This window comes from Oncorhynchus keta, chromosome 25, assembly GCF_023373465.1.
Source record: "Oncorhynchus keta strain PuntledgeMale-10-30-2019 chromosome 25, Oket_V2, whole genome shotgun sequence".
In the NCBI taxonomy this organism is placed as follows: Eukaryota; Metazoa; Chordata; class Actinopteri; order Salmoniformes; family Salmonidae; genus Oncorhynchus; species Oncorhynchus keta.
This window is the reverse complement of record NC_068445.1, coordinates 7,409,368-7,433,151: the sequence shown is the minus strand read 5'-3', so window position 1 is coordinate 7,433,151 and position 23,784 is coordinate 7,409,368. Positions and strand designations below refer to the sequence as shown.

At 42.9% G+C, this 23,784-nt stretch overlaps 2 protein-coding genes across 14 annotated transcripts in view; one reads left to right on the top strand and one right to left on the bottom strand.

Annotated features, from left to right (window-relative positions):
* Nucleotides 1-2,138: 2,138 nt before the first annotated feature.
* On the top strand, nucleotides 2,139-17,677 carry foxn4 (forkhead box N4). 2 transcript variants are annotated; one of them, XM_035735470.2, is made up of 10 exons: nucleotides 2,139-2,173; nucleotides 2,800-2,900; nucleotides 6,465-6,652; nucleotides 11,551-11,639; nucleotides 11,789-11,899; nucleotides 12,793-12,920; nucleotides 13,140-13,236; nucleotides 13,690-13,897; nucleotides 16,350-16,724; nucleotides 17,142-17,677. In XM_035735470.2, the coding sequence occupies exons 2-10, from the start codon at nucleotides 2,821-2,823 to the stop codon at nucleotides 17,396-17,398; spliced, it is 1,533 nt and encodes a 510-aa protein (XP_035591363.1). In that variant the 5' UTR covers nucleotides 2,139-2,173; nucleotides 2,800-2,820; the 3' UTR covers nucleotides 17,399-17,677. The 2 variants fall into 2 exon arrangements, with proteins under 2 accessions (XP_035591363.1, XP_035591362.1); XM_035735469.2 differs by lacking the exons at nucleotides 2,139-2,173; nucleotides 2,800-2,900; nucleotides 6,465-6,652 and having other exon boundaries at nucleotides 11,554-11,663.
* A 562-nt stretch (nucleotides 17,678-18,239) lies between these two features.
* The window catches only part of acacb (acetyl-CoA carboxylase beta), a 48,496-nt gene continuing 42,951 nt past the window's right edge, over nucleotides 18,240-23,784 (bottom strand). For all 12 annotated transcript variants that reach the window (XM_035735456.2, XM_035735457.2, XM_035735455.2 and 9 more), the window contains 3 exons: nucleotides 22,557-22,727; nucleotides 22,165-22,301; nucleotides 18,240-22,046 (listed from right to left, as the gene is read on the bottom strand). In XM_035735456.2, coding sequence (XP_035591349.1) covers nucleotides 21,920-22,046; nucleotides 22,165-22,301; nucleotides 22,557-22,727 — 435 coding nt within the window. In that variant the 3' untranslated portion in view covers nucleotides 18,240-21,919. The remainder of the gene's footprint in view (nucleotides 22,047-22,164; nucleotides 22,302-22,556; nucleotides 22,728-23,784) is intronic.

The following is a 23,784-nucleotide window of genomic DNA, read 5'->3' as shown; positions in this document are numbered from 1 at the left end:
TATTTATCTTGTAATGCAATCAACTTGTTTTTCATTTTAAGCATATTTATATCATTCGCTTGTTTGTAACAATTGCAAAGACATTGGCAACTGTGTATTTAAAATGAACTTAGTTGTGAAGTTATCGGCGGTCACAGAGATGAATAAACACTGTGATTCTGTGTTTAGCAGATAACTTTTGTGTAAAAAGTGATGCAAAAAAAAACATTTAACGACAACACTTAGCTATTCTACGAGTGGTTTGAGGCAGGCGTTAGATTGTGAGAGTTTTCAAGTGCAACGTTAAAAACAATGTTTTTTTTGGAAACAGCTCAGCGATTTAATAATGCTCATACGAAGGTTCTAAAGATGAACTTCGCCTTAAAATGCTATTGGGAAACCGGACACTGGTTGATTGTCTTGGCTGTAGACAGTGGCTGTATGTCACACACTCCAATCCTTTACCAGTATAATTTAACTAATGTAACCACTTGTGAAATCATTTGAGAGTGCAAAGGGCACAGTCAAAAGGACACCAGTACTGTATTAAACACACAAGCAGAACTCGAAATATTTAGTTACAATCCCATAGTTTCTCTGTCAACATATTTGTTTCTCTCTCTTAACAGCAACAATATTATAAAATAGACTGTAGTGATAAATAAACCGTTATAATTTTACATATCTATGGGAGATCCCTATAAATACAATAGACATGCATGAATCAGTGAAGGGGTTTGTGTTCCTCAGTAAAAAAAATCTAACTGAAGCCCTGTGAAGAATACAGTGGAAGTCCACAGGCTCTAGGACCTAAGCGTTCAGAGTCTTTGATGGTCTTATTTTGTCCGTTACGTTCATGCATGTAATCGTTGATTGTTTCTATTGTGACAGCGCAATTTACCATCTGTGGTGTCCCATGGGGTTGACACTGTCATTGGCTCTATCCCCACAGACTTAGAGGAATTTATGTTAATTTCCCGTTATGAATTGTACTTTTAGAGGTCTTTCCAATTCTATTTGTGTATGTGAACGTGGTCAACAGATTTTAAATTTGGTAAACCCACAAAATAAGGGAAGTAAAAAAATATATATTTTTAAAAGTAGCCTATAGGCCTAAACAAGGAAAAATTTTACTCCTTTTCTTAATAACAGTCTTTACTCTATTACTGGGTGCTTATAGCCCATAAGAGTCTATTGCTACTATTTATTCTCGCTTGAAGACTTGTCGAAATACTGTCTGTGTTCCATAACACAGGTTGACCTCACCAGCGCAAATCTCCTCTGACAACTGTCAACCTTTTCAGCCTTGAGGTTTCCTGGGCTCCTACCTCCCATGCGCGCCTCCCAGGCTATTTTTTCCCGCTTTTGTGCAGAGAAAGACGCGGGTGCAGCGGCGGGGAAACAATTGTCTGCAAACGCTCGCCTAAAATGTACATTCATTTAGACGCTCACAAGTAGCGAGACACCATCACAGTCGAGGGTCTCTATTTGTTGGAATACTTAAAAAATGGAACTTATAGAAGGAAAATTGTATAGGCTAAAAATAGGCTATAACATTTTACTTGATCAATTATTCCGCTTATATGTGTGTGTGCTTTAAAAAAAATATATACAATCTAGTGCTGATTTTCAATTAAGGCTTGACAGAGTGATGAAGTGTTTTGTAGCCTATTGTGGTCTAGCGACGCATCTAAAGTGCACCTGCGCATCGGTCATGACCAAAACAATTTATTTTAGCTGACCAACAAAAAGTATCACACATATAGGTTATCATCTGTCATCTTACTATGACAATTGTCAACAATATTGGATAAAGTCTCAGTGGCTGCAGCTATTGAGCGCAATATCTACAGTTTATCCAGGAACTGCGCACAATCACAATAATTAAAGGAAGAACTAGCATATAGGCCTAAATACAAAAAGTAAGCACAGACTGCAGATCTGTTTAGACTGTGCGGATGGTGTGCTTGCTGTCTTCCACCGGACTGTCACAAGTTGTTACATTGGCAGCAGGCCCCTTGAGCAACAATAGGCTCCGTTGAGGTAGACCTACTGCGCATGACAGTCTGCTGGACAGTTCCAGAGAGGGAAATTTAAAAACTGTTTTTGGGAAACAAGTGCAGCACAGTGAAAATACAGTAGGCTACACGGGGCTCATCGCCAGCTCAAATTTGCTGCAGATTATTCTAAACAGGTAAGATTCTCATTTTATTTCTCAGAATTACGAGAACGAATATCAGCAAATAGTTGTAGGCCTAAGACTTTGAGTGAGGGGATCATTTCAATTGGAGGACAATTGATATGTCAGTAAGGGTGGGAAACGCGGCGATATTTTGGGATTGCACATCAAGTATACATTTTTTAAACAGACAAGTTAATATATAGCCTTGTGAACTGAAATGAAATAAAAAGCCATTATTGGCAAAATCAATCAATTTATTTACACCATCATTTTTACACCGAAAAGGTGTTGTTTTCTATGTTAATATTAAATTGTTATGTTTTTGCCATAAGAGGTGATATGATTGTCATTAGCTTATAACAATAGGTCCCATCATTAACTGGTCATAATCTGATTCAGATTGTTTTCTATATACATTCATTGTAGCTTGTATGATTAAATAAATAATATAAAATGCTAATATTTTATTTATCTAAATGCCAGTATAATAACATATATAATGAGTTGCTAAAACAAGGAAACAAAGGAATTCAAATTGTTGTTTCAGTTTTGAAAACAGAAATAGACCCAGGCCTAAATTCAATGAAAGCACTGTAGCCTAGATGTCTTACGCAGTTGCACTTTTTCCCTTGTTGCAGCATTATCAAACATCCCGGGAAATGATAGAAAGTAGAATTACGACCAGCATGTCAGGAATTCTCGAAAATTCAGGTCATCATCCCTCTCCACAAGACTACAGGTAAGACTGGATTTATAACATTCAGTTACTTTAAAGACAGCCTTTGAATGCTTTTAACCAGACTAAATCCTAACCACCGATATAAGGTTTTTGATACATCTTGTATTTTGTAAAGTTGGCAACGCTTAAACACTGAAAATATGGTTCAAAATGTTCAGGCATAAGGATAATTCCAAGATGTATTTTCCAAAATATCCCTATATGTTTCATCTAAATGTAGATGGACAGCTCTTTCAGTGAAGGGAGGGGGGCTTATGAAAAAGTGGAAAGAAAAAACAACAACCTTAGAATGAATGATTTTCAGTCTGAATGGATCTGTCAGAAACCATCAGCTCTGTTTACACTCCCGCTGTCTGCACACGGAGAGACTGAGCCTCTTGGCCCTGCCGGCTCCGAGGGGGAGATGGGGCTCTCCGGGTGACTACTGCAGAGAAGTGGCTCCCAATTAGGAGGAGGAGGTGGAGGGAATAAGAGGGGGAGCGGGGTGAGCTGCAGTGTTGAACGTGTGTGACTGGTGCTAGATGGGGGACACCATAGCCCAACATGCCTTGCCTCGCTGAACATCCACTTTATTGTGGGTTAAGTGTGTGGGAGGGAGGAGGGGTCTAGAGATGTTTGTGAGATTTTCAGACAAGCGTTAAGAATGGGACCTCCTTGCACAGTTCTCATTCGTTTAACACGTTAAGTATGAGTCATAGGCTAGGACTGTTTCCAATCGAGTTGAAATACTTTGTTCAAATCCCACTAATCGTTAAAGGGATGTTCATGTTTTACTCAAAACACAACCTAACATGATTTTTGTACCTCTCAAAACACACCTTACAAATCATGTCTGCATTTGATGCATCTCAATGTCATGTCTGCATTTGATGCATCTCAATAACAACATTCAAAAGTAGATTGAACCACCATAAACGTCAGACGTCCTTGAGAGAGGGATACTTGTGTAATATGAGTTGGCTTGGTGTGCTTGTAAGGTGCTTTAGACCTTACTTTATTTCAGAAAGAATTACATACCTATGTAAATTAAACAAAATACATATCCCAATAACTGTATTGGGGATCCAACTACAGCCAAGGTAAGTGGAAAAATTCTGTGAAGTTGCAGTGAGTTCAAACAATAAAAAAAGCTTCTTAAATGTATAACCACTCTTAAATGTATAACCACTCTTAAATGTATAACCAGTCTTAAATGTATAACCACTCTTTAATGTATAACCACTCTTTAATGTATAACCACTCTTTAATGTATAACCACTCTTAAATGTATAACCAGTCTTTAATGTATAACCACTCTTAAATGTATAACCAGTCTTAAATGTATAACCACTCTTTAATGTATAACCACTCTTTAATGTATAACCACTCTTTAATGTATAACCACTCTTTAATGTATAACCACTCTTAAATGTATAACCACTCTTAAATGTATAACCAGTCTTAAATGTATAACCACTCTTTAATGTATAACCACTCTTTAATGTATAACCACTCTTTAATGTATAACCACTCTTAAATGTATAACCACTCTTTAATGTATAACCACTCTTTAATGTATAACCACTCTTAAATGTATAACCAGTCTTAAATGTATAACCAGTCTTAAATGTATAACCAGTCTTAAATGTATAACCACTCTTTAATGTATAACCACTCTTTAATGTATAACCACTCTTTAATGTATAACCACTCTTTAATGTATAACCACTCTTTAATGTATAACCACTCTTAAATGTATAGACAAACAGAGCTATTGAGGAAAGGACTGATCATCCAAGATATCCAAATTATAGGCTTTACAGTGTTTGTTTACATTCACAATGTTTACAAACAGAGTAAAACAAGCTTAGAGAGAGAGAGAGAGAGAGAGAGAGAGAGAGAGAGAGAGAGAGAGAGAGAGAGAGAGAGAGAGAGAGAGAGAGAGAGAGAGAGAGAGAGAGAGAGAGAGAGAGAGAGAGAGAGAGGCATATGTGGCCTGAGAGAGAGAGAGACAGAGGCATATCCGTGGCCTGAGAGAGAGAGAGACAGAGGCATATCCGTGGCCTGAGAGAGAGAGAGAGAGAGAGAGAGAGAGAGAGAGAGAGAGAGAGAGAGAGAGAGAGAGAATGTATGTGGCGGATGTACATGTGTCTTTGGGGGGAGGAAGCTCATACTTCAAAGCTCAAGATGAAATAGGTGTTGTCTGTGGTGTACAGTTTCACAGGAGCTTCTGTCACTCTGCTTTGAAAGAGACGGTTATTCACAAGCCTTTACTGGCACACGCAGTCAAGGTGTCCAAAGCCCTGGTGAAATGATGTAATTTATTCAGGTGACAGGTTGAGTGAGCAGTGTGGCCTGACCTCCAACCCCTCACCCCCACCTTCCCCCAGGGCCTTGTCTACTGCCCTTCTGGAGGGAGGGGGGGCATCGAGGGGAGAGGCTGGAAAGGGACAGGGAAGCAGATGGCATCCTACTTGTCTCTTGTGTGAGAGCTGTCATTCCAACAGATTAATGCAGGGACTTTTTTTTTTTTTTAAACGGCAAAGACAATCAAGGAAGGGTCTGGGGGGAAACAATAGAGCCACGTGCCACTGGGCAGATTTGTCGTTTGGGACACAATCACTTTTCAATAGACAAGGCCAACTGTTACAGAGCAACATGTGCCGTTCTCCCATGTTTTCAAATGATCTCATGCGCTGTGTACGTATGATTCAGCCAATGGTTAGAGGGAGATTGTGGTCACCTGACATAGGGGTGATTTTGCTTGCAGTTTGGGTTGGGTTAGGGTCCTACGGTGTCCAGACCCACAAAGAAACTGAATAGTGAGTGTTGTCATAGCGACCCCAATTACTGAACTCTTCTACAGTAAGTGTGTGCAAAGACGACTGGAGAGGATTCAAGAGGATTCATCTCTTTTCTTCCTGCAGAGCCCTACTTTCTTTTAAAGAAATAATGATAAAAAGCTGAGAGGCCCCGATTAAGCAAAAATGATACAGTAAATCCTAATTCATGTCATTGTACGCTGGTAAGGAAATTCATTTTAGACAAGGTTGTGGTTGTGTAGTTAATCTAGTGGGGTTTTTTTGTACAGTATTTCCCAAAACTGGGGAAGTAACCATTAAAATGTCTAATGTTGATGAGGAAGTTCACAAGCAAATTTGAAGAGGGATTAATAATGTTGAGAATCTTGGCTAGTGTCCATAATGTTACTATTGCAGTAATGACCTAATTAAATAGCACTCTATAATCTACTTGTGGTAAATCCCAGATAAAACGATACTCCTGAATAATGTATTGTTCTCACTTCTCCGCCTCCAGTATTGAATGTATTACTTTACAATAACTCGCTGTTCAGTCAGTGTATTTTATATTTGCCCTAGATATAACCAGACCTGGGTTCGAATACTATTTCTAAAATGTTACTTTCTCATTTGTTTAAGAGTTTGCACTTTTGGGACTTTTGGTATTGGTTCCATCGCAACAATGCTTTCAACTAGTATTTGAACCCAGGTCTGGATATAATGAACAGTTGTAATCTAGGCTGTGTATCTGAGTGGTTGTGTTGCTTGTGTCCCGCCTCTGCAGACTTCTGACCACAGACCCCTCCCAGCTCCGAGAGGAGGATCTCCCCGGGGACCTGCAGTCTTTGTCGTGGCTCACCTCTGTAGACGTTCCCCGGCTTCAGCAGATGGCCGATGGTCGCGGTGGTGGCGAAGGAGACTTCAACGGGCCTTCCCAGGGGCTGGGGGCCAGCCTGCTGGAGCAGCAGACAGGTTTATTTTCATATTTTTTTATTTCACTTTTATTTAACCAGGCAGGTCAGTTGAGAACAAGTTTTCATTTACAACTGCAACCTGTTCAAGATAAAGCAAAACAGTGTGACACAAACAACACAGAGTTACACATGGGATAAACAAACGTACGGTCAATAACACAATAGAAAAATCTTTATACAGTGTGTGCAAATGTAGTAAGATTAGGGAGGTAAGGCAATAAATAGGCCAAAGTGGCAAAATAATTAAAATGTATCAATTAACACTGGAGTGATAGATGTGCAGAATATGAATGTGCAAGTAGAGATACTGGGGTGCAAAGGAGCAAAAAAATAAATAACAATATGGGGATGAGGTAGTTGGGTGGGCTATTTACAGATGGGCTGTGTACAGGTGCAATGATCGGTAAGCTGGTCTGATAGCTGATGCTTAAAGTTAGTGAGGGAGAAATAAGACTCCAGCTTCAGTGATTTTTGCAATTTGTTCCAGTCATTGGCAGCAGAGAACTGGAAGGAAAGGCGACCAAAAGAGGAGTTGGCTTTGGGGATGACCAGTGAAATATACCTGCTGGAGCGCGTGCTACGGGTGGGTGCTGCTATGGTGACCAGTGAGCTGAGATAAGGCGAGGCTTTACCTAGCAAAGACTTATAGGTGACCTGGAGCCATTGGGTTTAGCGAATATGAAGCGAGGGTCAGCCAACGAGATCGCTGTGGTGGGTGGTATATGGGGCTTTGGTGACAAAACGGATGGCACTGTGATAGACTATATCCAATTTGCTGAGTAGCGTGTTGGAGGCAATTTTGTAAATGACGTCGCTGAAGTCAAGGATTGGTAGGATAGTCAGTTTTACAAGGGTATGTTTGGCAGCATGATTGAAGGATGCTTTATTGCGAAATAGGAAGCCGATTCTAGATTTAATTTGGATTGGATATGCTTAATGTGAGTCTGGAAGGAGAGTTTACAGTCTAACCAGACACCTAGGTATTTGTAGCTGTTCACATATTCTAAGTCAGTACTGTCCTGAGCAGTGATGCTAGACGGGCGGGCGGGTGCAGCGAACGGTTGAGGAGCATGCATTTAGTTTTGCTTGCATTTAAGAGCAGTTGGAGGCCACGGAAGGAGCATTGTATGGCGTTGAAGCTCATCTGTAGGTTTGTTGACACAGTGTCCAAAGGGCCAGAAGAATACAGAATGGTGTCGTCTGCGTAGAGGTGGATCAGAGAATCACCAGCAGCGAGAGCGACATCATTGATGTAAACATAGTAAAGAGTCGGCCTGAGAATTGAACCCTGTGGCACCCCCATAGAGACTGCCAGAGGACCGGACAACAGGTCCTCCGATTAGACACACTGAACTCTATCTGAGAAATAGTTGGTGAACCAGGCGAGGCAGTCATTTGAGAAACCAAGGCTGTTGAGTCTGCCGATAAGAATGAGGTGATTGACAGAGTCGAAAGCCTTGGCCAGGTCGATGAAGACGGCTGCACAGTACTGTCTAATATCGATGGCATTTTAATATCGTTTAGGACCTTGAGCGTGGCTGAGGTGCACCCATGACCAGCTCAGAAACCAGATTGCATAGCAGAGAAGGTACGGTGAGATTCTAAATGGTTGGTGATCTGTTTGTTGACTTGGCTTTTGAAGACTTTAGAAAGGCAGGGTAGGATAGATATAGGTCTGTAACTGTTTGGGTTTAGAGTGTCTCCCCCTTTGAAGAGAGGGATGACCACGGCAGCTTTCTTTAGGGATCTCAGACGATATGAAAGAGAGGTTGAACAGGCTAGTAATAGGGGTTGCAACAATTGCGGTGAATAATTTTAAAAAGAGAGGGTCCAGATTGTCTAGCCCGGCTGATTTGTAGGGGTCCAGATTTTGCAGCTCTTTCAGAACATCAGCTATCTGAACTTGTGTGAAGGAGAAATGGGGGAGGCTTGGGCAAGTTGCTGTGGGGGGTGCAGAGCTGTTGACCGGGTTAGGGGTAGCCAGGTGGAAGCATAGCGAGCCGTAGAAAAATGCTTATTGAAATTCTCTATTATCGTAGATTTATCGGTGGTGACAGTGTTTCCTAGCCTTAGTGCAATGGGTAGCTTGGAGGAGGTGCACTTATTCTCCATGGACTTTACAGTGTCCCAGAACGTTTTGGAGTTTGTGCTACAGGATGCACATTTCTCTTTGAAAAAGCAAGGCTTTGCTTTCCTCACTGCCTGTGTATATTGGTTCCTAACTTCCCAGAAAATGTGCATATCATGGGGGCTATTCAATGCTAATGCAGTACGCCACATGATGTTTTTGTGCTGGTTAAGGGCAGTCAAGTCTGGAGAGAACCAAGGGCTATATCGGTTCTTAGTTCTACATTTTTCAATGGAGCATGCTTATTTAAGATGGAAAGCACTTTTAAAGAATAACCAGGCATCCTCTACTGACGGAATGAGGTCAATATCCTTCCAGGATACCTGGGCCAAGTTGATTAGAAAGGCCTGCTCGCTGAAGTGTTTTAGGGAGCGTTTGACAGTGATGAGGGGTGGTCGTTTGACCTCGGACCCATTACGGACGCAGACAATGAGGCAGTGATCTCTGAGATCCTGATTGAAGACAACAGAGGTGTATTTAGAGGGCAGGTTGGTCAGGATGATATCTATGAGGGTATCCCATATCCCAGTTTAGGTCACCTAACAGTACAATCTCTGAAGATGAATGGGGGGGAAATTAATTCACATATGGTGTCCAGGGCAGAGCTGGGGGCTGAGGTGTGGTCTATAACAAGCGGCAACAGTGATATTTCTAGAAAGGTGGATTTTTAAAAGTAGGTCTGTTTGGGCACAGACCTGGATAGCATGACAGAACTCTGCAGGCTAACTCCCCTTTGGCAGTTCTATCTTGGCGGAAAATGTTGTAGTTGGTGATGGAAATTTCAGAATTTTACGTGGCCTTCCTAAACCAGGATTCGGACACGGCCAGGACATCAGGGTTGGCGGAGTGTGCTAAAGCAGTGAATAAAACAAACTTAGGGAGGAGGCTTCTGATGTTAACATGCTTGAAACCAAGGCTTTTACGGTTACAGAAGTCAACAAATGATAGTGCCTGGGGAATAGGAGTGGGACTGGGGGCTACAGGGCCTGGGTTGACCTCTACATCACCAGAGGAACAGAGGAGGAGTAGGAAATAGGATAAGGCTATAAGAACTGGTCGTCTAGTGCGTTGGGGACACAGAATAAAAGGAGCAGATTTCTGGGCGTGGTAGAATAGATTCAGGGAATAATACAGACAATGGTATGGTAAGATGTGAGTACATTGGAGGTAAACCTAGGCATTGAGTGACGATGATAGAGGTTTCGTCTCTGGAGGCACTAGTTAAGCCAGATGAGGTCTCCGCATTTGTGCGGGGTAGGACAAAAGAGCTATCTGAGACATGCTGAGCAGAACTGAGGGCTCTACAGTGAAATAAAACAATAAGAACTAGCCAAGAAAGCAGTAGATGAGGCATAATGACATTAGAGAGAGGTATAAAGCAATCACAGGCGTTGATCAGGAGAGCTAAGACAACAACAGGTAAATGGCGATGAGCCCAGAGCGGGTGAGGTAGGTACATACAGGACCTGAGTTCGAGGCTGGGGCCGACAGGTAAACAAAATGAGGTACCGTGTTATTGAAACAGTCCAGGGGACATCAGCTGTGTAGCCGAGTGATCATAGGGTCAAAGGAGCAGCAATAGGTGAGTCAGTGTGCTGTTCGGTAGTCACTACTACGCTAGGCGAGCAGGGGACACAGTGTTCAGAAAAGCTAGCGGGCCGGGGCTAGTATTTCTTCGGCGACATCGTAACAGAATAGCCTGTTGAGACCACATCGGGTGATCATGTCGGCAGTCCAGTCGTGATGGATCTGCGGGGCTCCATGTTGACAATAAAGGGTCCAGGCCAATTGGCAAAGGAGGTGTTGTAGCCCTAGAATTACCTGGTATATGGGCCTAGCTCAAAGCGCGCTGGTGCTTGCTTCGGGACAGAGGTGTTAGCTAACAGTAGCCACTCGTTTGCAGCTAGCTAGCTGCGATGATCCGGTATAATGATCCAGAGCGGCAGGAATCCAGTGATGTGGTAGAGAGAAGCAGTCCGATATGCTCTGGGTTGATATCATGCTGTGCAGACTGGCAGGTGTTGTCCGAACTAAGGCTGGCTGGTGACCGAGAAAAAGGTGAAGACCGCTAGCCATGGCTAACAAAGACTAGTAGCTAGTTAGCTGGCTAGCTCCTGATGGAAGTTCCAGTTAAAAGGAATAAAAAAATAGCAGACCCGTACCACATTGGGTGAGGCGGGTTGTAGGAAAGTATATTTAGTTCATAGATAGAAAGTGAGATTAAGATATATACGAAAAAGACTGGCTATTGACACGGGATAAGACAAAGACAAACACACACGCCCTGCTGCTATGCTATCTTGGATTCAAGGTGAGGCGCACACACACTCCACGTCGGTGGGGCAGCGCCATTTCAAATCCACACCCATACGCTTTGATTGGATAGTTCAGGAGTACAGCTAGGCCCGGATGTTGAGGAGGACAAGTTAGCCAAAGCCATTACAGTTGGAAACAAGCTATAACTGCCAACCTGGTTAATAAGACTTACAAGACAAATCAAATCGTTAAAGTTTAAGGGGGTATAGACTCGGGCCTGTGCTAAATCTTGATAGGGCCATGGGCCCTATTTGAATACTTTGCAAATGCATCCTCCTTGAAGTACAATCACAGATCTGAATGGTTGGATTAGTGAAAGGAACTTATCCCATCACCTATATATCTACACTTACCTCAAGGAAACGAGGAATAAAGGATTGTAGTAAACAGGGCCGATGTGTGGAGATTGATTGGAGACTGACCTGGATGTTGTACTTCTTCCTTCCTCACAGCTCAGATGAACAACATAACCATAGCAGGGGGACAGGGAGCCATGATCCACCTACAGAGCAACATGCAGCACAGCCCCCTGGGAATTAATGTCATCACCGCCCAAAGCGGAAGTGTACGTTTTGCTTCCCGACCAATTATTTATCAACACATTTAAAAGAAAATCAATGCTTATACTCTAGGACAATAAAGGGTAGGAAAAACTTAATATACTAAACTTGTCCTCGGTTTACTCCACAGATGTCTCCATTCTCCATGAATGGACAGCCCTCCCCAGGGTACCAATGCCCTGCCTCTGTCTACCAACCTACACCCCAACAAGTGTTCACTCTGACCCAGACTAGCCAGCAGGTAACTACGTCATCCCTGCAACTGGGCTGTGGATACAGTTTGTTAATTAGAGATTAATTGTTACATACACTGAGTGTATAAAGCATTAGGAACACCTGCTTTTTGCATGACATAGACTGATCAGGTGAATCCCAGTGAAAATGACGATCCCTTATTGATGTCGCCTGTTAAATCCACTTCAACCAGTGTAAATGAAGGGAAGGAGACAGGTTAAATAATGATTTTTAAGCCTTGAGACAATTGAGACATGGATTGTGTGTGTGTGCCATACAGAGGATGAATGGGCAAGGCGAAGTGCCTTTGAACGGGGTATGGTAGAAAGTGCCAGGCGCCCCGGTTTGAGTGTGTCAAGAACTGCAACGCTGCTGGGTTCTTCACGCTCAACCGTTTCCCACGTGTATCAAGAATGGTCCAAAGGTCATCCAGACATCTTGACACAACTGTGGGAGGCATCGGAGTCAACATGGGCCAGCATCCCTGTGGAACGCTTTCAACACCTTGTAGAGTCCATGCCCCAACGAATTGAGTCTGTTCTGAGGAGGTGCAACTCAATATTAGGAAGCTGTGACTAATATTTTGTACACAGAATAGTTTGAGTATTTAGTGTTACTAAAATAGTTATAAGAGCTGTCCAGTGGATAACTAAGTTACAATGTAAACATGTTAATATGGTATTGTTACTAGAGTAATTACAGTGTTATTACATGGGTATTAGAGCAACGTAACGTAATTCGTTAGAGATTACACCGCCTGCTGCTGATTAAGGGTTTGATATTTAGATGCCATTCATTCAAACAAACAAGAAATATGTTTTTGAAATAAGTTGAAAATAATACACAATACAGATTTTCTAGATTGTTCACTAATTTCTCATTGCCCTCTCTCCCTCTCAGTGTTCTCCTGCTGGGCTATATGGCAATGTCTCGTTCAACAACCAAACCCTGTTCACACAGCCGCACCTGGCTCCACAAAACCAGGACCTGCAGCCCAAGACTTTCCCCAAGCCCATCTACTCCTACAGGTGAGCTTCCCCCTGGGCCAAGTGGCATTATAGTATTATTGTATTGCCTGAGTCGTGTTCATTAGGGCACACAATGGAAAAGGACATATTCAGGTAGTCCTTTCCTGTTTCAGTCAGTTTTCTTCCCTTTGATGCCCAGTGAACACGAACCTGGTCTAATTATCAACAGTATGTGTATCCTAATGCACTTATTGCCTCGCTACTTTGGTCCATCCTCAGCTGTTTGATCTCTATGGCTCTGAAGAACAGCAAGACAGGCAGTCTCCCTGTCAGCGAGATCTACACCTTCATGAAGGAACATTTCCCCTACTTTAAGGTATGACTCGATCGGATCCTCTCAGGCACGTGTGAAACTCATTCCACAGAGCGCTTGAGTGTCTGTGGGTTTTCGCTCCTACCTTGTACTTGATTTATGAATTAAGGTCACTAATTAGTAAGGAACTCCCCACACCTGGTTGTCTAGGGTTTAATTGAAAGGAAAAAACAAAAAACTGCAGACACTAGGCACTCCATGGAATGAGATTGACACCCCAGCTCTAAGGGCTGGTTTCCCAGACTCGGATTAAGCCTAGCGATGGACTAAAAAGCATGCTCAATAAAGAATCTCCATTGAGTATGCTTTTTAGTCCAGGACTAGGCTTAATCTGGACCTGAGAAACTGGCCTAATATTCAATAGGGATTGGGGAAGCAGATATTTTAGGTAAGCATTGTGCTAAGTCAGTCGTTTAAATGTCTCCTTCCTCTTCCTGGGTTTTCATCCGCCTGAAGACAGCACCAGATGGATGGAAGAACTCAGTCCGACACAACCTGTCGCTAAACAAGTGCTTTGAGAAGGTGGAGAACAAGACGAGTGGGTCGTCTCGTAAGGGCTGCCTCTGGGCCCTGAACCCGGTCAAGATCGACAAGATGGAGGAGGAGATGCAGAAGTGGAAGCGTAAGGACCTCCCAGCCATCCGCCGCAGCATGGCCAACCCAGGTGAGACCACAGGACCAACTGAGGCCCATTCACACATAACCTGGGTCCTGTTCACCAGGCACAAAATGAAAGAAAAGGGAAGGAAAGCGGGAGGGACAACCTTTTCCATTGCATAATGTTTAAAAACGTTTTCCTTTGTGTACTAGAATGAACATAGCCCATCAATGAAGAACACTCACCACCACCAATCATGATGATTATGCCCATTCAGATTTATATGTCAGTGTGGCAAGTGTCATGGCTACAGTTGGCTATGTTACAATTGATGACAACATTCTAATTCAAGAATAAACGAAAGATGTTATCCATTTTTCACATTTGGTGGACTGCTATAAACAGGGCTGGATTAAGAAATCATAGTCACACCATCATTTTCGGTAAACAAATCTGTGCACCGAGATGCAATTGGATGCGTGGTAAATTTGATGTTAAAGAACAACAAAAACCCTTATAATAAAGCCATTATAACATCAATTTTAGCAAATGTATAAAACACAAAAACATAAATACCTTATTTACATGACTATTCAGACCCTTTGCTATGAGACTTACATTAGAATTGAGCTCATGTAACGGATGTGAAACGGCTAGCTTAGTTAGCGGTGCGCGCTAAATAGCGTTTCAATCGGTGACGTCACTTGCTCTGAGATCTTGAAGTAGTGGTTCCCCTTGCTTTGCAAGGGCTGTGGCTTTTGTGGAGTGATGGGTAACAATGCTTCGTGGGTGACTGTTGTTGATGTGTGCAGAGGGTCCCTGGTTCGCGCCCGGTTATGGGCGAGGGGACGGTCTAAAGTTATACTGTTACACGCAGGTGCATATTTTTTCCATTGATCATCCTTAAGATGTTTCTACAAATTGATTGGACTCCACCTGTGATAAATTCAATTGATTGGACATGATTTGGAAAGGCACAAACCTGTCTATTTAAGGTCCCACAGTTGACCGTGCATGTCAGAGCAAAAACCAAGCCATGAGGTCGAAGGAATTATCCTTTGAGCTCCGAGACAGGACTGAGTCGAGGCACAGACCTGGGGAAGGGTACAAAAAAATGTCTGCAGCATTGAAGGTCCCCAAGAACACAATGGCCTCCATCATTCTTAAACGGAAGAAGTTTGGAACCACAAGGACTCTTCCTATAGCTGGCCGACCCAGCCAAACTGAGCAATTGGGGGAGAAGGGCCTTGGTCAGGGAGGTGACCAAGAACCTGATGGTCACTCTGACAGAGCTCCAGAGTTCCTCTATGGAGATGGGAGAACCTTCCAGAAGGAAGCAGCACTCCACCAATCAGGCCTTTATGGTAGATTCGCCAGACGGAAGCCACTCCTCAGTAAAAGGCACACGCTTGGAGTTGACCAAAAAGGCACCTACTGTAAAGAACCTCAGACCATGAGAAACAAGATTCTCTGGTCTGATTCTTTGGCCTGAATGCCAAGCGTCACGTCTGGAGGAAAACTGGCACCATCCCTACGGTGATGCATGGTGGTGGCAGCATCATGCTGTGGGGATGTTTTTCAGTGACAAGTACTGGGAGACTTGTCAGGATTGAGGGATTGACTGGCAGCCATTGCTAGTGTACCCAGGGTAAGAAGTTCCAAAACCCTTCTATGGATTATGTCTATGGCTACAACGCAACAAGCTATATATTTGGCACGCATGCTGGCCAAATTGTGGCCTTCCCGACTGCAGGCAACCAGTAACTGCCAAAGTAAATGAAACACTTGAGTAAATGAGGGATACAAATAATAAAATGTGGGAGTGGGAAGCATTTTCCTGGCATGGTTTAGGTCCAGTTGTAGAATCGATGCCAAGGTGCAGCTCGTGTTGGCCTTTTAAGACACCATATTTTGACATTTTACCTGTATTGTAAGTGCTTGTGCTAAAATGTAATCCACTGTTATTTTTGAGAAACTATTGATCCTCTGTGGCTAAATGATGCTCTATGGTGCATCTTGAACATTGAGAGCGGGCTCCTGTAGTTAGATAAACAAATGCAATTATTATTTTCCTTTTGCCTCTTGTGCCCAGCCCCCAACTCACATAATTGACCAGTCACATCAATTTATTATGCAGTTCATTTTTTATTAATCAGTTACCCAATCAAGGCATGTACCCCCCCTACCTCCGCTCCTTCCCCCATCTGACAACTGACAATTAGCAGAGCAGCAGCAGGGAGCAGCAGGCTGTCTACTCTCATTGAGAGCGGGCTCCTGAATCCTCCTCTGGTTGGCGGTTGTAGTAAAATAATAAGATATATATTACATATATATATGGTAAATATAATCTATACTGTATATATTTACTTGATTATTATTATTTTTTTAAATAGCTGCCTCTTGGGCCCTGGTAAGCTGGCCCTTGTGATAAGCAGCAGAAGAAGAATCTGCTTTGTTTTTAAAATTTTAAAGGGAGTCATCAGTCGCTGAACTGGTCTGCTCCCTCTTTCCCTGTCAGATGAGTTGGACAGGTTGATCACGGACCGGCCGGAGAGTTGCAGACGGAAGCCCATGGACCCTGGGATGACCCGTCTGCCTATCTGTCCATCTGGCCTATCCCTGCCTGTCCCGGGCCAGATGCAACCCCAGCCCATGGTCACCCTGTCTCTGCAGTGCCTGCCCATGCACCAGCTCCATGCCCAGGCCAGGCTGGCTCCGGTGTCCCCCCCCCTTGCCCAAACGCCCCCCCTCCACACCGTTCCTGACCTCTCCAACAGCCTCCTCGCTATCCAGCATCCCGGCAAGCAGCCGCACGAGTTCTACAGTCTCCATGGTGAGGTCAACGCAGAGGTGGACACACTGGACACCAGCATCATGGACTTCGCCCTACAAGGTGGGCGGCTATAGTACTAGTCACAACATTATATACCGTCTTAAAACTCCAGTGCAATCAAAAATGTGATTTCCTGTGATTTATATACATTTCCACACTGTGAGGTTGGAATAATATTGTGATTTTCTTCTATTATGATAATGCCCTTTTAGTAAGACTCGTTTGAAAAGACCACCTGAAAACCGGATGTTTTGGCCCGCCTCACATCACCAGGCAGTAAATTGGTTAATAGAACAACCTGAGTTCCAAACCTCTGCCAATAAAATTGCTCTTGCCAAAAAAAAAACTGTTTCTTTTTCACCATTGGGCCTTTAACAATCTGCATACCAACGTGACTTTGCACAGCAGTTGGGACATTTTCTTGGCTTTCAGAAGCAGTGATGACCAGTGACGTGACACGATTACCTCCTTCCCCAGGTAACCTGTGGGAGATGAAAGACGACAGCTTTAACCTGGAGGCTTTGGGCACCTTCAGTAACTCTCCCCTGCGTTTGTCTGACTGTGACATCGGCACCATGACGGGCAGCCTCCCTCCAGTCTACAGCGGGGGCAGCATGCCCTTCTCAGACCTACAGGTGACGGGCATGTACACCTCCTACGCCGCCCTGGACACCCTCTCCTCCCAATACATGGGCACGCCAGGCAACAGCAAGCCCATCACTGCCCTGCTTTAATGAAAACATCCCCTGCACCACAAGGGGAACCACAAGGGGAGAGCTGCAACAAGGCATCACCAACAATACAAACACTTTTTTATTTGTTGCTATGGCTCTACTTGTCAATCACACTCCTGGCACCAAAAAGCCCCCAACATCCTCCACTGAAAAGCCTGAATCCTCATTGCTTTTCTCTATCCCCGATGACAGAGCAACTTGTGTTGCCATACCTAAGCCACTACTTCAGATGAGAGAAAGAAGTCATTGCTTTTTTACCTGTGTGGTTTTACAATGGGAGTAACCAATGAGGAAAACTGAAATTCGGGAGGAAATTGACTAAAATAGTGATGTCTCTGGGGGGGGCTTTGCCAAGCAAAGACCCCAGAGCTGTCCTACACTGTTCGTACACAAACCTAGCAGGCAACAGGAACCTTCTCTGCCAGTTTTATACAATGTTGACTTTCCTGTGTTTGTAAGCCTTACCATGGCACTGTTAGTTCCCTGTTATTTAGCTATTGTGTGTATTGTGCTAGGCAGTATTACTGTGATGTTTTATTTATTAAATGGCAGCTGGAGAAGGGGAGGAATTTATCAAACACCGTTTACTGTATATTTGTGTTTTAAATCCCTGTGATCTCCACTGAAAAGCTTGTTTCTTAAACAGTATTTATCCATACATTCCTAAATATGTCTAATTAATAGCATTTGTAGACCATTTGACAAATTTCAGCATTTGAAAATATGCTAAAATCTGTCAAAGTCCAAATTCATAATATTCATCAAATTATTCACAACTTTTGGGAGGATGTCAGGCTACATGTACTGTTAAATCACAATGGATAAATAAAAAGTTACTTGCTGAAAACAGATTCATTCCATTTATTTACAGATACCCCTTATTCGAGTAATGTATAGTAAGTACATGGCAGATATTTTACATATATTATTGACAATTTCAAATGGATATCTGGTATTTTGATGAAGGCAACAGCAGCAGAATGGCTTGGGGACCCATTATACCCTTCTCTGCCCCTGTTCACCTGCGTTTAAGCAACAATCAGCATTATATTCAAAACAATGAAAACACATATCACAGACAGTCATATCAATGTCAATTTGTTCCAAATCATTACTATACAAATACTACGGGTGTGCATTTATATAGGATTATTCAGTCAGACTCCAGCATACACCATCACTGACAACAAAAAAAACACAAATGAAACGACATGACTCAGGTGTATTTGTTATTCAGTCAGACTCCAGCATACACCATCACTGACAACAAAAAAAACACAAATGAAATGACATGACTCAGGTGTATTTGTTATTCAGTCAAAAAAACATTAATACAAAGAAAGAAATTCAAGGGCACACAAATAAACACTGGTTAATAAAAACTAAAAAAATATTACCTGACTTTCAAATTGTACAGGTTAGTCTTAAGGGCAATACTGACATATCCCATTTTTGAAAGGGAAAAATGAAATTTTCCTACTAGACCATTGTCACTGAAATGACTTCAAATGAATTTAATTAAATGTAATTTAATGTCACTGAAATTAGTCTTTTTTGGGGTCAATATTTTATCTTATCCTTATTTAAACTAGCAAGTCAGTTAAGAACAAATTCTTATTTTCAATGACGGCCTAGGAACATACTGAAGTAAAGGTTACACATCACCCAACCACCAGACAGGCTTGTGTATTGTCTTTGCACTGGCACATAAAAAATAAAGTATTTTACATGGTACACAAATGAGGGCTTTGTTCGGCCCCTGGCTGGCGTACATTCAAAGGTCGGCACACATTCTCCCAGATGTGAACAGAATGATTAACACACCAGAGCAAAAACCCTGGTCAACCCAGTTGTAAAATGCCAGTGTACAGCATTAGCAATGAGAAGCTTGATAGAATACTGATGAAAAGGCACACGGTCCAATCCATTTAATTCATGGTTTCAAATCCTATTGATGAAGTGTATCAGAAATGCTAAAGAGCAGTGGTGGTTCCCTCTGATCATAGCAATGTTAAAACTACATGAAACCAGACCAGAGTTCAAATACTTCGACCATTTACTTTAACCTGCCTGTCATGTCAGGTGGGCGGGGGGGTTGTACTTTTGATAATTAGGTGTGATTAATGAAAATGGTTTACTCTTAAATTGTTTTCAATTATTATTATTCCACTGGAACCTGTAGTGCCAAAACCGTAAAAGCTACCAACACCAAAATCAGCCCTTTCCCAATGCATTTCAATGGCCATAGACTAGAATGTTAAAAATGTAGCCTATAACTAGTCTTATACCGTTTTAAGCTAGAAACACATTTCAAACTTAAAAATATGTAGACCAGTCTGGAATCGGTTGCTTGTTCACAGCTTTTTGATAACTTGTATACTTTTTAAATGTGCATAAAAGCTCCATATGTTTGATTTGGAAGTATTTGGATTCACCACTGCTCTTGAACCGCTAAAGCTACAATACCACACCAATGTTGACATGTACAGCGCATTCAGAAAGTATTCAGAACCCAAGACTTTTTCCACATTTTGTTACGTTAGTCTTATTCTAATATGTATTAAATAAATCTACACACAATACCCCATAATGAAAAAGCGAAAACAGGTTTTTAGACATTTTTGAAAATGTATATAAAAACACCTTATTTACGTAAATATTCAGACCCTTTGCTATGAGACCCAACATTGAGCTCAGGTGCACCCTGTTTCCATTGATCATGCTTGAGATGTTTCTACAACTTGGGAGTCCACCTGTGGTAAATTAAATTGATTGGACATGATTTGGAAATGCACACCTGTCTATTTAAAAAGGTCTCACAGTTGACAGTGCAGGTCAGAGCAAAAACCAAACCATGAGGTCAAAGGAATTGTCCCTTGAGCTCCGAGACAGGATTGTGTCGAAGCACAGATCTGGGAAAGGGTACCAAAACATTTCTGCAGCATTGAAGGTCCCCAAGAACACGGAGGCCATCATTCTTAAACGGAAGAGGTTTGGAACCACCAAGACTCTTCCTACAGCTGGCCGCCCGGTCAAACTGAGCAATCAGGGGAGAAAGGCCTTGGTCAGGGAGGTGACCCAAGAGTCACTGACAGAGCTCCAGAGTTCCCCTGTGGAGATGAGAGAACCTTCCAGAAGGGCCACCATCTCTGCAGCCCTCCACCAATCAGGCCTTTATGGTAGAGTGGCCAGACGGAAGCCACTCCTCAGCACAAGGCAAATGACAGCCTGCTTGGAGTTTGCCAAAAGGCACCTAAAGGATGAAACCAAGATTGAACTCTTTGGCCTGAAAGCCAAATGTGACGTCTGGAAGAAACCTGGCACCATCCCTACGGTAAAGCATGGTGGTGACAGCATCATACCGTGAGGATGTTTTTCAGGGACTGGGAGACTAGTCAGGATCGAGGGAAAGATGAACAAAGCAAAGTAACAGAGAGATCCTTGATGAAGTCCTGAGCACTCTGGAGCAGGTTCTCAGACTGGGGTGAAGGTTCCAACAGAGCAAAGACCCTAAGCATATAGCAAAGACAACGCAGGAGTGGCTTCGGGACAAGTCTCTGGATGTCCTTGAGTGGCCCAGGCAGAGCCCGGACTTGAACCCGATCAAACATCTCTGGAGAGACCTGAAAATAGCTGTGCAGCGACGCTCCCAGTCCAACCTGACAGAGCTTGAGATGATCTGCAGAGAAGAATGGGAGAAATCCCAAAATACTGGTGTGCCATGCTTGGAGCATTTATTTTTTTCTAAATTTAGAAAACAATCCCCAAATCTGTTTTTGCTTTGTCATTATGGGGTCGTGTGTGCAGATTGATGAGGGGGAAAAACAAATTAATCCATTTTAGAATAAGGCTGTAACGTAACAAAATCTGGAAAAAGTCAAGGGGTCTGAATACTTACCGAAACCCCCGGGCGATTTTATTTGGCACCCCAAGCTGAAGATTTAAAAAAATATATTTCATTTGTTGAACATATAAGACTAAAATCGCTAGGAAATCAGCTAAAAGGGATTTTAATTTAGGGAATCTGTTCCCAATTATTCCCACGCATAAGTAGAGAGGCATAAGTGATCGTATCCCAATGAAATCAAGGTTTAAAATTATACTGTTTTTGTCAAATACTATATATTTTTTGGATTCTTGCAGTCAATTTGCAGTGTACAAACGATCTATAACTATGTTCCGGCCCCCCGACCATCCGAGGAAAGAAAAATAAATCTACCCAAAGCAGGGACCCTTGATCTAGTGCATGTGTAGTGTATAGTGCTGCATGGTTATAGCGTATGAGCAGCCCGAACTAGCTCTAACCCTGAGAATTAGACACGTTTTGGCTTCTTTGGCGTCTTAGCTTTATTGTCTCAACTCAACAATAGAAAGTAGGCGGCACCGATGGGGAGATAGTGCATGTGTCCCCCTGCCCTGGGTCCACATCCCACAGACCTACTTATCTATTCTCTCCCCGATGCTAGAACTTCAGGGATTTCCTGTGTAAGGCATTGGGCAGCTCAGCCTCAGATCTCAAGTTTAACTGGGCGCGGTGCCGTCCATCGTGGCCAGCAGGTGGGAGATCTTGGCCCTCTGGGATGGAGTGATGGACTGGCTCATGTGGATGATGCAGTCCATGGTCACCTCAGGGTTGGCCAGCACAATGCTGGGATAACACACACAGTACGTACATAGGATTATATGCACACAGTACTTTCAAGTGTACCAATGTGTGTGTGTGTGTGTGTGTGTGTGTGTGTGTGTGTGTGTGTGTGTGTGTGTACCTGCGGATGTGTTTCAAGGCGTGGTCCCTCTTCAGGTACTTGATGTTCTCTCTGATGGCGGATCGTGTGCCGTCCTCTTTGGCCAAATGCTTCTCCAGCCACTCCACCACCGCTTTGTTATTGTCCCAAAGGTACGCCTGGTAATTAAGCACAGAACCAAACTCTAAAAACACTTCTACACACCTTGGATTGTAATAGATTGTGTAACCAGTGGGATTCGAACCTGGGTCCCCCACGCAGTAACCCAACATCTTAAACACTGGACCAAAAATAACTAAAATGTTCCGAGGGTGACAATTGGGATTACATGTTTCAGACAGGGGTACTCCATTACAATAGGATAACCTTGCTTGTATCACATGAACAGAGCAATTACGTTGTGACATCCATACCTGGACCGTGCCCTCGGTCTCCACAAACCAGCGGCGCAGCATGGACTGGATGTGTCCGTCACTCAGCTCTGGGTTGGCCTGCAGGACCTCGCACTTCACCACGCCCTCCAGCAGGAGGCGCCGCAGACGCCAGTAGAAGAAGCTCCGCACATTCTTCCAGTCCAGGATGTCCTGCATGTGACCACCAGGTTACATAGACCATAGAGTGAGGGACACTAATGCCCCATGGCAGGTGTGGAGAATGGGACCAGGCATCACATATTCATGTCCTGTCTGCCCATTGAGGTCTCATTGAACTTTATTTTGCTTTCCAGGGTTTGTTCTGGCACCTTCCATTGTTTGATTGACTATCACAACTGGGGGTTGGAACCAGTTCAGGGAACAGAACCAAAAACCGGAAAATATCGGAATCCTTCAAGGAACAGAATCAGAACGAAAGTGATCTACACTGTTCTGGAACAGAACTGCCATTTTAAAAGAATAGCAACCGGTTAATAAAGTTATTTTATGTTCTGGCATTTTTTTCCAGTACCAAAAAAATGCAACAAAACACCTATGCAAAGCCCTCACGCTGTGCCTCAGAAATGTATTCCACTGTCTGCCTGCCAGATGTGGCTACCTGCCCCTCCCCCTCCGAAGCATAGGCTACTGTAGTCTATGGACATTACAAACGTGATTCAGAAATTAGGGAGAGAGATTTTTTAATTAGAGAAGAATGGATTAACTTTTTCAATACTAGTTAAGGTTACTATAGTTATCACATTCCACATTGGATTTATTAACTTTAAAAAAAGGTTAGGCAGCTAGCTCTGGTCCAACGCTAAGCCAACTCATGGAAGTTCAAGGACATTCAAAGTTCCTTCATAAAAGCCGCTCTTCTGTTGGTATAATTTTGTGTAACTAATTCAGATAATGCATGTCATAACAAGATGCTCAGAGCCTCAAGCCAAGCCTCCTCCACCATCTCGCACTCCCCACCCGCGAAATTTCAGTCGCATCTCACTATAGTTGCATGTAAACAACTATAGCTTGCCCACTCCGCAAGCTGCTCTATCCGCACTGATTGGTGAAGTAATTTTATGTTGAGCTAAATGTTTAAAAATATAACAGACAGGAACGATATAAACCATAACTTTTTTGGTTTTCAAACTGGTTCAGAACTTTATTTTGCTAGTCGGAACAGTGGAAAGGAATTTAAATGTGGGTTCCATTCAGAAAGAAACTATTT

What these genes read in the sequence shown, in the direction of transcription:
- foxn4 (XM_035735470.2), top strand. Translation starts at nt 2,821, where the DNA reads ATGATAGAAAGTAGAATTACGACCAGCATGTCAGGAATTCTCGAAAAT. An exon ending in CCTGCTGGAGCAGCAGACAG is followed by an intron (nt 6,653 to 11,550) that starts GTTTATTTTCAT and finishes CCTTCCTCACAG; the next exon opens with CTCAGATGAACAACATAACC. An exon ending in AACATTTCCCCTACTTTAAG is followed by an intron (nt 13,237 to 13,689) that starts GTATGACTCGAT and finishes ATCCGCCTGAAG; the next exon opens with ACAGCACCAGATGGATGGAA.